The sequence below is a fragment of the Furipterus horrens genome, unplaced genomic scaffold (assembly GCF_987537825.1).
Source record: "Furipterus horrens unplaced genomic scaffold, mFurHor1.1.pri manual_scaffold_4, whole genome shotgun sequence".
Classification (NCBI taxonomy): Eukaryota; Metazoa; Chordata; class Mammalia; order Chiroptera; family Furipteridae; genus Furipterus; species Furipterus horrens.
The window spans coordinates 28,323,891-28,336,374 of NW_028327174.1; the positions used below are offsets into that span (position 1 = coordinate 28,323,891).

The window sequence follows — 12,484 nt, forward strand, 5'->3', positions numbered from 1 at the left end:
CCCCACCACAAATAGATGCAGGCATCTATAATACTATCTACCCTTGGCAAACTAAAATAATATTGAAGAATAATTTCTTGACCTCAACATTTCTTTGAGAAAGGTTTAGGTAGAAACCAAAAGAGATATGTAATAGATTCACTTTATTAAGAGTACATAAAGGTAAAATTCTATTACCTCTAAAACATCATCCTTTAGAACTGAGAGCTCACTGTTGTTTCTTGCCACAAAGTCATACCTGGATTTGACAAATTTCTTGGGTTGTGTTAGAAGTGCATCATAATTTCTATAAAAAGAAAGAAAAAAGATTATTCTGCTAGTTTTCCCCAAAGGCTGAAAACAGAAGCCAATTCCTACCAGGAAACATTCTGACAAATTATTTTGACAGTAATTTAATTTTATTATATTTTACAGAATATGAAAACTAAAAAAAAACTTTGGAGTTCTTACTATTACAATGAACAAATTGTGGCTAGGGCAAAAATAAATAATGCAAAATCCAGAGGCTAGTTGGTACTTAAGCCAAATCTAGAATGCAAGTGTATGAATTCTGTAACCACTAAATGTACATTCTAGATATCGCTTTGTTAATTAGCTTCTCTACCATGAAAGAATTAGGGTAAAGATCAACGTTAGCATTTTGCATAAAATTAAAGGAGACTGAAGATAATTTCCATAGTGGTAATTTAAATTATATGATGATTTCACTAATTCAAGCAATATGTTCAATTTATTAACCAAATTTATATTTAAAATTGTGACTACCTGTTACTTTTTAGGAAAGCTTTATCTAGTTGTCTATACTGCGAGAAGGTATGGATTAATTATAAACCAATAATACTTCCTAATTAATTAATTCACTATAACCTTATTTTAATAGGAAAAACATGTGTAAGAGTCCTGTATTTTGAAAGTAAAACTTTCTTCAAAAACAAACTTTCTTTAATCACTAAATCACCATTAATATATTTACCAACATAATTAAAATGCCTTTATACATAATACAATAAAACCTGACATATATCAACAATGAACTAGTGCTTTTTTCCATTTTAATATGTTTAACTTTTAAAAATTAATTTTACTCCCTACTATTCTCCACTCATATTCCCATATTTCCTCACGCATCTCTACACAATAAAAGGCAAAAGGGAGTAAAGATGTTTGGTCATCCTTCTCCTATTAAAATGGCCATTCTTTTTGCTGCCCACCAAGGACCTGGAAGACAGCAATGGACACAATGTATCCTGTTACCGTAGGTAAGTGGCTACTTCTTATAGAGGGTCAGGGACAAATAAGATATGCTATCTACTGGCTATTCTTGGTATATTTAAAAAATGAGAAAAAGTGGAAAGTGAAAGCATGGCCACGTAATTATTACATATTACTAATAATAAAAAATTTAAACTGTGTTCCATGGATTTTCCAACCATATCTCTAGTTTATAGATCACATTCAATTAAGATTTCATGGGGTGGGGGTGGAGTAAAAGAGATTCAATCACTCTAAAACTTAGAAAAATAGAAATTTCAGTTTCCATCTCTCCTCCCTCATCTTCCCTCCTATGATCTAGAAACTCACTACTAATAATGAAGAGTTGATACCGTTACAAAGAGTCAAATAACTTGCTGCCATTGTGTATCTGAAATCAGTGAATTTAAAAAACTGAAACAAAAAACTGGGCTGCACTTCTCTTTGGCGTCTTTGTTATCTTGCCTGTCTCAGGAATGACTGCCCAGCATGCACTTACAAAGTACTTTCGAATTTACAAACCTTTAACTCCTCACTTTCTATAGATCACCCCTACATATCACACTAACCATAGCTATTAATCTGAAAAATCACACCCTGTAACTTTTCAGACATACCCGTTTCTTAAAAGACCTAGAATGTATAAAAATAATGTGGCCTCTGTTTCTAAATTGGAGTAATAGATACATGAGGTCTGTCCAGAAGATATCCAGCCATGTCTTATGAAAAATAAGAGACATTTATTGAAGAAGATACAAGAAACATTGTACATAGAACAATGACACCTCAGTCCCCTTCAAAGTAGGCACCTCGGGACCTCACACAGTTCTCCCAATCTCTGTTAGCTGCCCTGTCGTATTTTCCTGAATCTTATGGATGGCTGAAATCTTTTCCGTTTCAAAGGTGATTTTGGTTCTGGAAAAAGCCAGAAGTCACAGGGCACCAAACCTGGGCTGAGTAACCTGGGTGATTTGATGTTCTACAAAAAAACTACATGAGATGTGATGCATGAGTGGGTGTTGTTGTGATGAAGCTGCCAATCACCAGCTGCCCATAGCTGCGGCCTCTGAATCATCTGAAGTTTCAAGGAATATTCAAGCTTAACGCAAAATTTGATGCAAATTCATTGCTCTATTCACTCATTTTTTTTTGTTTGCCTTTAATATTGAAGCTTTATTAAACAATTTATGATTTTAAGTTGTTTGAGGGCAGATTTGATATACATTTATATTGCAAAATGATTATCACAGTTTAGTTAACATCAGTCACCTCACACAGTTCCAATACTTTTTCTTGGGACGAGAAATCTTAGCAACTTTCAAGTACACAATACAGTAGTGTTAACTATAGTCACCGTGCTGTATATTATTTATCTTGTAATGGGAAGTTTGTGGCTTTTGATTACCCCCACCCATTTCCCCCGCCACCCAGCCCCTGCTTTTGGCAACCCTTTGTCAATCCGAACAGAATTTAAAGTAGAGACATGAATTAACATGATTTTGCATATTTTAACAGTCCACTTACAAACATTAAGAGTCCTGTAACTAGAACTTAAGAGGAAAATAAGAGAAATATATTATGTAGTTTAAAGTGTCTCCCCGTCCCCCATTTTCTAGCCAGATTTCAGTTTTTTACAGCTTTACTGAGATACAGTTGACAAATAAAATTATATCTGAGTATGTGCACACTGTGAAAGGATTCCTCCCTTCTATTTAACACATCCATTACCTCACATATATATGAAGATTTCGATTTTAAATACTGAATACTTTAGGATATAATTTTTCCCACTTGTAATTATAGTTTGGAAAAGGTAGTATCATAAGATTCTTTTAGAGCTGGAAGGAACCGTGAAAATCATTTCTCTTCCTCTATAAGTGAAGAGCGCCAGAATGACCAAGGGCTTACTGAGTTAGGTGGCTAGCAACAGCACTGGACTTAAAAGCCAAGTCCTCTTTTGAGACTGTTTACTGTAATGGTATTTTTATAATAAAGCATTTTGAGTGTTGTATATATACATAATTGTTTAAAATTATCATTAGTAATCTCTATATGTATAATGGCTTTCAAATATTTTTCTTTTATTTTTTTATTGCTATTCTATTACAGTTGTCCCAATTTTTCCTTTTGCCCTCCTCTGTCCATCCCACCTCCCTACTCTGCTCCCACAGTCAATTCCCACACTGTTGTCTATGTCCATGGGTCACTCATACATGTTCTTTGTCTAGTCTCTTCCCCTTCTTTCCACCATTATCTCCCTCTCCCATCCCCTCTGGTTGCTGTCAGTCTGTTCCATGTTTCCATGCTTCTGGTTCTACTTTGCTCATTTGTTTGTTTTGCTCACTTCTTTTTGTTTTGTTCTTTCATTGACTGACTTATTTCACTTAGCATAATATTCTCCAGTTCCATCTATGCTGTCATGAAAGATAGGAGTTTCTTCTTTCTTTCTGCTGCATAGTGTTCCACTGTGTAAATATACCACAGTTTTTTGATCCACTCTACTACTGATGAGCACTTAACTGTTTCCAGCACTTGTCTATTGTATATAGAGCTGCCATGAACATAGGGGTGCATAAGTTCTTTTCAATTTGTGTGGCAGGATTCTTAGGGTATAATCCCAGCAGCAGAATTGCTGGGTCAAAGGCAGTTCCATTTTTAGTTTTTTAAGGAAATTCCATACTGTTTTCCACAGTGGCTGCTGCACCAGTCTGCATTCCCAGCAACAGTGTACTAGGGTCACTCAGTCATTTTGAATGTGACAGTCACACAGTACACATGCTTAGTCAGTGGCATTTACTGATCCCACTGACTAGTACAGTGAAGTTGTCATTGTTCATGCATGCCACATTCCAGTTCACTTTCTTTGGCTGCCAGGTTACATCAATGTCACATAAACCATTCTCATTATAGTAACAATGGCTGGACTTTTTCCAGACCTCGTATACTTGTATAGAGCAGACATGGAGAGAGCAATGATCTGAGACTTTCTAAAACCCTAATTACTTTTGAATAGCAGTAAAGGATATTCCCTCACAGGTGAGAACTCTAAATTCAACAGGTGATTTCTCTAATGACAGAGCAATTTCACTGGAGTGAATATACTTTATATGGTATTTACTATATTCCTAGCATATAACAGAGTTTAAGATTGATAATAATTATTATAAAAACAAGTTCTAAACCTCTGTGTATTTCATATCAGATGAGAACATTCAGTTTTTGCAATAATGATAACAAATTTTCTTAGCCACACAGGTAATCACTGATCCAGGTGTCTACCAACTATTCAGCTCCTATTACAACAACCCATCTGAGAGACAGGATCCATATAGACAACTAAGTTATACAATCTAACGACCACTCAATGTATTTTTTAAAATCCTTCCTCTGGTTAAACTTCAGTAACTCTAAGATCTATACATTTGAATATCTTTTCATGGAATTTCCAGCACTAAGTTCAATTTAATTTTTTTATTCATGAAAGGCTACTACAATAAACCTTAAGAAATTTACCACAGCATGCTCTGAATGAGGTAAAAATATATAATATGTTTAAAAATAATGTCCCTTACATCATCTGGCATATCCTATACATAGTTCCCTCAGATAAATATTTTTGAGGAATAGTCAGGAACCTCAAAGACAAATTAGAAATCCAGTCAGTGTCAGCCTATACTTCAAAAGTTCTAATTCTCATCCTCTCTCTACTTCTTCATTTTTTATTTTATTATTTAATTTTAATGTTAACATTACTTTAAGCACACATTATATAAGTGAGTGACCTGAATCCATTTTGAAAGTGGAGAGGGTACAGAGACATAAAAAGCTCAGTAAGTCAAAGGTAAACGCCTCTGATATTCTATAAAGATCAAGGTTAATGTTTAAAAAACTTTGTGGTAAGCGGTCCCAAATAAATGGTAGAAGTTGTTCCATCAGTAATGCTACCACCCTTACAGTTTTGTGGCTGAAGGACAGAGAGGTAGTGACTCTGAAATGCTGGACACACTATCACATACTAATTCAGTCATTTACTAAAACAATCAAGTAAACTTACAGACATTAAGTGGCCACAATATGCAAGATGTAGTCTTAAAACAGAACATGATAAAAGTTTTCTAGTATCAATAGGTATTACAACTTAACACACATGAGAAATGTATTGAAGTTATTTTCTAGGCTGTGAAAAACCATCCCAATTTACTGGAGTTAAGAAACAAACAAAAAAAGTAAGAATCAGTAGTCTGAAATAACTTCTTGATTATTAACAACTAAAAAAAAAGAGAAGAAAATGTTATGGTGAGTAATAAGTTAGTCAAGTAGAATTTCAATGAAATAATTTTTAAATTTCAAAATTGATTTTCACCTGCATCTATTAAAAACTGAATCTATAATTAAAAGATATCAGAGAAGGAAAACTCTGACTCCAAAAAACCTCCGCTGCCTTGCGGCATACCTCTTCAGGGGAAAGGCTAAGGGAGTAAACCCCGACAGAAAATCCGGAGCCGGAGTCCCTAAGGCGGTTTGACGTTGTAGTCAACACCGGCAACTCCTGCGGCGCACCTGAAACCAAGCTGTATTGACTCCGTCTTTCCCTTGGATCCTTCAGCTGCGAAGAGAGGGGGGGTCTGCTGCATGGGCAACAGCAGACCCTCCATATCACCCTGCCCAGGCTCTGTAGCTTCAGCTTCACTGGAGAGGACACTCCAGCATCATCGCAAGATGTCGATTCAACACGGGAGGAGACAGATACCGTGTCACTCCCGAGTCGGACTGCACAGCCATTTTAGGCGGTGCAGATAGACTCTTAAGAAGCTACACCATCGTCTCTCGAGACGGACGGCTGCCAACGAATTAAAAGATATTTCATGGGTTGACATTTTCAAAATGTATTATTCATTGCTGACTTTTCTTTGTACTCAATTTTATATGTTAATAATACCTGTGTAATTTCTACACTATTTTAGTTAAATATTAACTCTGTCATCATTCCCAACAAGAAACAAAAATTTTTAATCCCACCTTCTTTAGATTCTATTAAGAAAAAACATACTGAAAAAATAACAAAGGGGCATGCAACACTCATGAGAGAGGCTTTGAGAGAGGAAAGTATCAGGACAAGTTCATCTGCATGATCATTCTCCCATCTCCTTGTTACCAATACAGCACTTCACCTTTTCATTGTCTTATGCATACAGGTTGGCCTCTATGTCCACCTCACTGGTAAGTGGTTGGAAAACAAGACTGAAAAAGCAAACCTATTCCAATTCCTTTATTTCTTCCCCATCTCAATTTCCCATCTCTCCCTGTACTAAATTTTTAGGAGATAAAATATGGGAAAATTAATGAAATGCAAAACTGGAAATTGAGAATAAAATTTAGTAAGATGAAATGGAAAAAATGTCAAATAAGGCATTGACTCCATTTAAATATTTAGTTTATTTTTAGTTTAAATATTTCTTATCTAAAGGAAGATTTGTTTGTTTTTGTTGGGGAAAGGAAAGATGGAAATTATTTCCTTGGAGAGTTACAGAGCTGGAAAAATCCTCAGAGACCATCTGGTACAAACTAGTTGAGAATTTCAAAACAATTCTTGTCTTCTTAATTCACAGATTTTGTCAGAAGCATCCTTTTAAAAAGGGAAAGTCATACAAAGGCAGCTGCACTAAGTTAGAATTAGAGCCTGGAGGTTCTCCAGTTAGAATTACAGACTGGAGGCTTTGTTCACCAAAGCCAGTTCTATAAAGGAACAACTGAAACTTTATCAAACAACTGACAGGTGGGAAGTTTAAAGAAGCAGTGAACAATGCCGACACTGGCCCCTCTATCAGCACTAAATCAGAGACACTTAGCCCCAACTCTACAAATGATGCCCACGAAATATTACCGATCTACATGGCGACTAGGAGTTGGCTTAAAAGGGACAGAAGCTTCCCCTTGGTCCTGATGGGCCCCTCTCGTGTAAATGTTGTTGAATGCATACCCATCAGGCGGAGGTGGAAGATGCTCAGATACGCTGGATTGCTGCAAGACAGGGAAGGAGAGATTAAAAAATCACCAATGTTAATTAATTGAATGAGCACTGACATCGGTCAATAAGAACACCCACTACACTGTGATCAGTTTCATTTTCGAGTGATTGACCACTAAGTTAATAAATTATTATGAAATGGATACATTTTGCCCAAGATCTACTTATAAGAAAATTAGAGAAAGGTTAAATTTTAGTTCTAGAAATATCTAGGTATAAAAACAATACAGGCATATGGCGGGTTTGGTTCCAGACTACTACAATAAAGCCAGTATCACAATAAAGCAAGCAGTAATATTTTTGCTGCTGAAGGGTCTGTCCTTCAATTTATAAAAAACACAACATCTGTGAAGCGCAATAAAGCGGGGCACAATAAAATGAGGTATGCCTATAAATTCCTTCCTCAGGATTTCAGTAATAGGTGATTTTAGTATTAGGCAGACTTTAATAGTTTGTATAAATAAAATTGGTTTAAAAACAACAATAAAACCCTTAACGCTTGCTTTCTATGTTTAAGAAATAGCCCTTTACCACTCTAGCAAGGTAAATATCATCACATGAAAAATCATCTGAACTCTGTGCATTAAAATTATACCACACTCTCACTTTTTCTTATTTTAAAAAATTTGCACAGACTTTTTTTTTTTTTTAATGGCAGCACAATTTCAGATTTACTGTTAAGGAAAACACAAAAAGGAAGAAACATATTGATCTTAACAGTTAATACTGTCCAGAAGAACACAATGCTGCAGTCACTTTCTTTTGCAGTTAATACAACTCAGCCTTGAACTTACTGGACTAACCAAGAGGAGAACTGAGGTCATTGGTTCTCACTGAACAGCATGGTTCTAAAGCTTAGGGGGAAAACAAAGAAACAAAAAAACATTCATCTAAAGGTTTTGTATTGTTACCTTACGTAAAATGAAGAATGCAGGTATGCAAAAAAGAAAAAGGACTCATCAACATGGACAACAGTGAGGGTATTGCAATGGGGAGCGGGGTGGAAGTGGAAGGGGGTATAGGGAGATAAATGGTAATGGAAAAAAATACAATAAAAATTTTATTCAAAAATAAAGATAAAACTACTATACAATTCAGCAGACCCATTACTGGATATATTACTGAAGGAAATAAAATTAGAATCTGGAAGAGCTATGCACCCCCAAGTTCATTTCAACATTATTCATAATGGCTAAGATATGGAAACAGCCTAGCTGCCCATCAACAGGTAAGTAGATGAGGAATATGCGGTATCTATACCGGGGGGGAGGGTGTAGCAAAAGTAGGTTTACAGTTATGAGTACACAAAACACAAAATTTATTCTTGTGTTACTATTTATTAATTATAGCATTCCATTCCATACAAACAATTGTAAACATACTTTTGCCTCACCGTGTATATGCTACAATGAAAATATCACTCATAAGAAATAAGGAAATCCTATCATTTGCGACAATGTGGGTGGATGGATCTTAAAGACATCATGTTAAGTGAAACAAGCCAGACAGAAAAAGAAAAATATTGCATGGCATCACTTACCTGTGGAATCTTAAAAAAAAAAAAAAAAAAAAAAGTCAAACTCACAGAAAAAATAGAACTGTGGTTGCCAGGGTCTGGGGAAATAGGGAAAGGTTTGTGAAAGGGTATAGGTCTGAAGATCTAAGGTGAAACATGGGGACTATAATTTGTAACACTAGAAAGTATGATTAAAATTTGCTAAAAGAGTAGAACTTAAATGTTCTCAACAACAACAAAGATAAATATGTGAGGTGATGGATGTGTTAATTAACTAGATTCGGGAGGCCTTTCACTATGCATGAAATCACTACAATACATTCATTGTACTGATACTTGATGTAAAGATACTTTATCTTAAATTTTTTTGTCAATTCTACTTCAACAAAGCTGAGAACTATAATAAAGTAAAAAACAAATGGCTTAATTAATCCAGTTCATCATTTTCCTAGGAGAAGGTAGAGGAATTAGATGATTAGGCATTTTTTATTAAAGGCTGTTATAAAGGGAGGAGCTCAGGAAACTGTTAGAATCACCCACACCTTTTGCCTGGATTAGGACATAACAGTGTGAAGTCAGCCAGGATGAAATCACTGGGTCCTGAGGGTGACTGGGAGTATTAGCAGGGAGGAGAGAAATGAAGCCGAATGACTAACTGTGATGATTACACAACCTTGGTTAGAATGGCGCTGGTTCAGAGGAAGTCAAGAAGCTGAGTATTGCCACCATATCTGTCACTCCACTTCACCTATGCCTTCTAATTCTAAACAAAGCCTGAATCATCCAAATCTTGTCCTAAGTGTGTTTATAATAATAGCAATAAAGTACAATAAAAGTTCTCTTCTGGGGATCAATGCATTTTTTTATGGATTTTAAATCACCATTACTAGGCTTCTTTTCCAACAAAATCTTAGGGTATAACCTTCCGTAGAACTTCTAGCAGGCACCTTTTGTTTTAAAACCTCTGAAAAAGTACTTCAGCCATACAATGGAAAATTATTTACAACGGGAAAATGATAATTCATTATAAGAAAGGATTCTCAAGAAGTCTTTTTAAAATTACTTAGTCAGCCCTGGATGGTGTGGCTCAGTGGATTGGGCGCTGACCTGTGAACCAGAGGGTTGCCGGTTCGATTCCCAGTCTGGGTTGCGGGCTAAGTCCCCAGTTGGGGTCGTGTGAGAGGCAGCTACATATTGATATTTCTCTCCCTTTCTCCCTCCCTTCCCCTCTCTCTAAAAATAAATAAATAAAATCTTTAAAAAAAAGAAAACAATTACAAGTAGCAAATAATACCAATTAAAAAAAATTTTTTTTAAATTACTTAGAGTAGACAAACTTCTACACTGGAAACCCTGAATATATCACTTTCTTTTTAAATACACAAATTGAAAAAGAACTCATAAATGTGAATTTCTCAGGCTTAATTATAAAGTAATATTTTCTTTTTTAAGATATGAAGATTATGAGCTGGAAATTCCTGTAATTTGAAAATAGTCAGCTGTAACTATAGCAACAGCAAGTGTATCATAGTTTCATGTTTGATTACATTTTTTCCTCTAAAAACGCCCTCTATGAGGAAAAAAAATTCATAATGATGAGGTCTAAACTATGAAATTACAGATAGGGACATATGCCTGCCAACCAATGCCCAGAGCTATGAGGTCATCTTCTTAATCAGTCAATTAGAGGGAAGGACAGTTAAGGAATCCACCTATACTCTTATATGCAGCCAGAGGGGAAAAAAAGTTTCATCAGAAAAAAAGTTTCAGAATTTAACCAGTCTTCTATAATATTTTGGTCATTGTCGAAGGGAACAATTTTAAGAAATTTAATTTATATAATTTTTCTCTTTAAAAGTAAGGATTTACTCTGGTTTGTAAATTCATTCATTGATATCATATTTGCTGCATTATAGATACCCACTATAGCCCAAGAAAATTAATCTAAGAAATTAAACTAAATGAACAGGGTTTCGAGGATCTAGTCATCAGTTAGTGTTTCTTCTTCAAACTAGATCTCATTCAACTACTTCCTCAGTTCTGATCATCCTATTCAGTTTGGTTCAGCATTAACCAACGTTTTTACTTTTCTTTTCTGACAGAACAAGATTTATAGAAAAATCATTTTTAAGGAATCTATTAATTTGTTCCCTAAATAGGTTTACTATGAAGCTTACTAAATATATAAAAGATACAATACATTTTATCATGCCATCAAGGTGTAACAGTGTTATAAATGATCATTTGAAGCTGGGAATTCCTTCTAGCCAGCCTGATAGGACTCCACCTCCAGGGCGGGGGTGGGGGTGGGGAAGGACGGCAGGAGGGAATGGGGAATTCGGGAAAGAGCTGCTTGCTTGGGACAAGCTTAAAGAACCTGGGTTCTGAGAAATATCCTGAAGCTCTAATGAAGGAAGAAGCAAATAGAAAGAATAAGCCAAGTGGCAGTAGGGTCATTCCCTGACGAGGAAATAAAGTACACACTTTAAGAAGACAGGATCACTGGGGCTCAAGGAGCACAGGCAGACTGGGGAGGGGGAGCTGGCTGCTGGAAAGAATCTGGCCTCACGTTTGGGCTTCACAGGGAAAGAGGAACTGTTACAACAATGATCAAGAGGTGAGAGACAGAGAGGCAGGGTAACTAAGGGAAGCAGAACATTTAATCATTGATTCTAAAACAGCCTTCAGAGCTCACAATCAGAATTACAAGAAAATGCACAGATCATTGTATTTTTCTGCAAAAGAGATGTTAAAAAACACTTCACCTCTGTGGAATATCTTTTTGTTTCATGTCTGTGTTGATGTTCTGCTACATTGGCCACAGTCCCAGCCAACTGATAAAGGTCTTGTTCCGCGGGAGCTCCCATGAAGTTCAGCATTGGGGGCTCCCAACCATTTCGAAACCGTGGAACATATGGTGGAATAAATTGTTCTTTTGGCCACTCAGCTCTGTAGAAGGACATTAAGACATACAAACGAATAAAATTAAGAAATGTATTCATGCTCAAGGTTATCTTTAGTAAGGCTGGCCATAAAACCCAAAAATAAATGCATAAAACAACAGAAACAATGCATACCTAATCTGCTCTCCCTCCATCAAAAAAGGGAAAGTAAACATGTTCATACTCAAATTGAATACATATAAAAGAAAAAAAAGACTGAATTCTTCTTCATTACCTGTTTTCATCACATTGCCTCAATTCCCCATTAATTCAACTTTTAAACATGGATATAGGGTTTCAAATATTTGTGCAGCTAGAAATGTGCTATGTATTTAGAACATAAACTTTTCTAGCATCTAAGTAGTTTCAAATTGTCACCTTTCCCTTCATTTCCCTCCCATCATGATGAAATCTCCTGATATTAGATATATTTTTCAAAAGATAAATAGCACAGGATATTCTTAAGTTTTATGATTTCTAAGTTATGAAATCCCCTAAAATAAAACATTACCGATTTCATAAATTAAATGTATTAGCTACATTTTAATCAGTGAAATCAAGTTAGGACTAATCTGTAATCATCATCATTACCCATTCTTTATTTAATGACTCAGTAACACTTATTTCTACAGCCTCCTGATCACTTATGAACCATAAACATACCTAGGACAAAAATTAGAGCTTCATTTCTGCTAAAATATGTTGTTCTATCTTTCACATGATTGAATTCTTCAGATTACATTTTTC

The 12,484-nt window shown here is 35.5% G+C and overlaps 1 protein-coding gene across 3 annotated transcripts in view; it reads right to left on the bottom strand.

Moving 5' to 3' along the window:
• The window catches only part of EPS8 (EGFR pathway substrate 8, signaling adaptor), a 162,577-nt gene that overhangs the window by 22,425 nt on the left and 127,668 nt on the right, over nt 1-12,484 (bottom strand). For all 3 annotated transcript variants that reach the window (XM_090272888.1, XM_090272886.1, XM_090272887.1), the window contains 3 exons: nt 11,561-11,744; nt 7,136-7,272; nt 178-286 (listed from right to left, as the gene is read on the bottom strand). In XM_090272888.1, the coding sequence (XP_090129014.1) occupies nt 178-286; nt 7,136-7,272; nt 11,561-11,744 (430 nt within the window). The remainder of the gene's footprint in view (nt 1-177; nt 287-7,135; nt 7,273-11,560; nt 11,745-12,484) is intronic.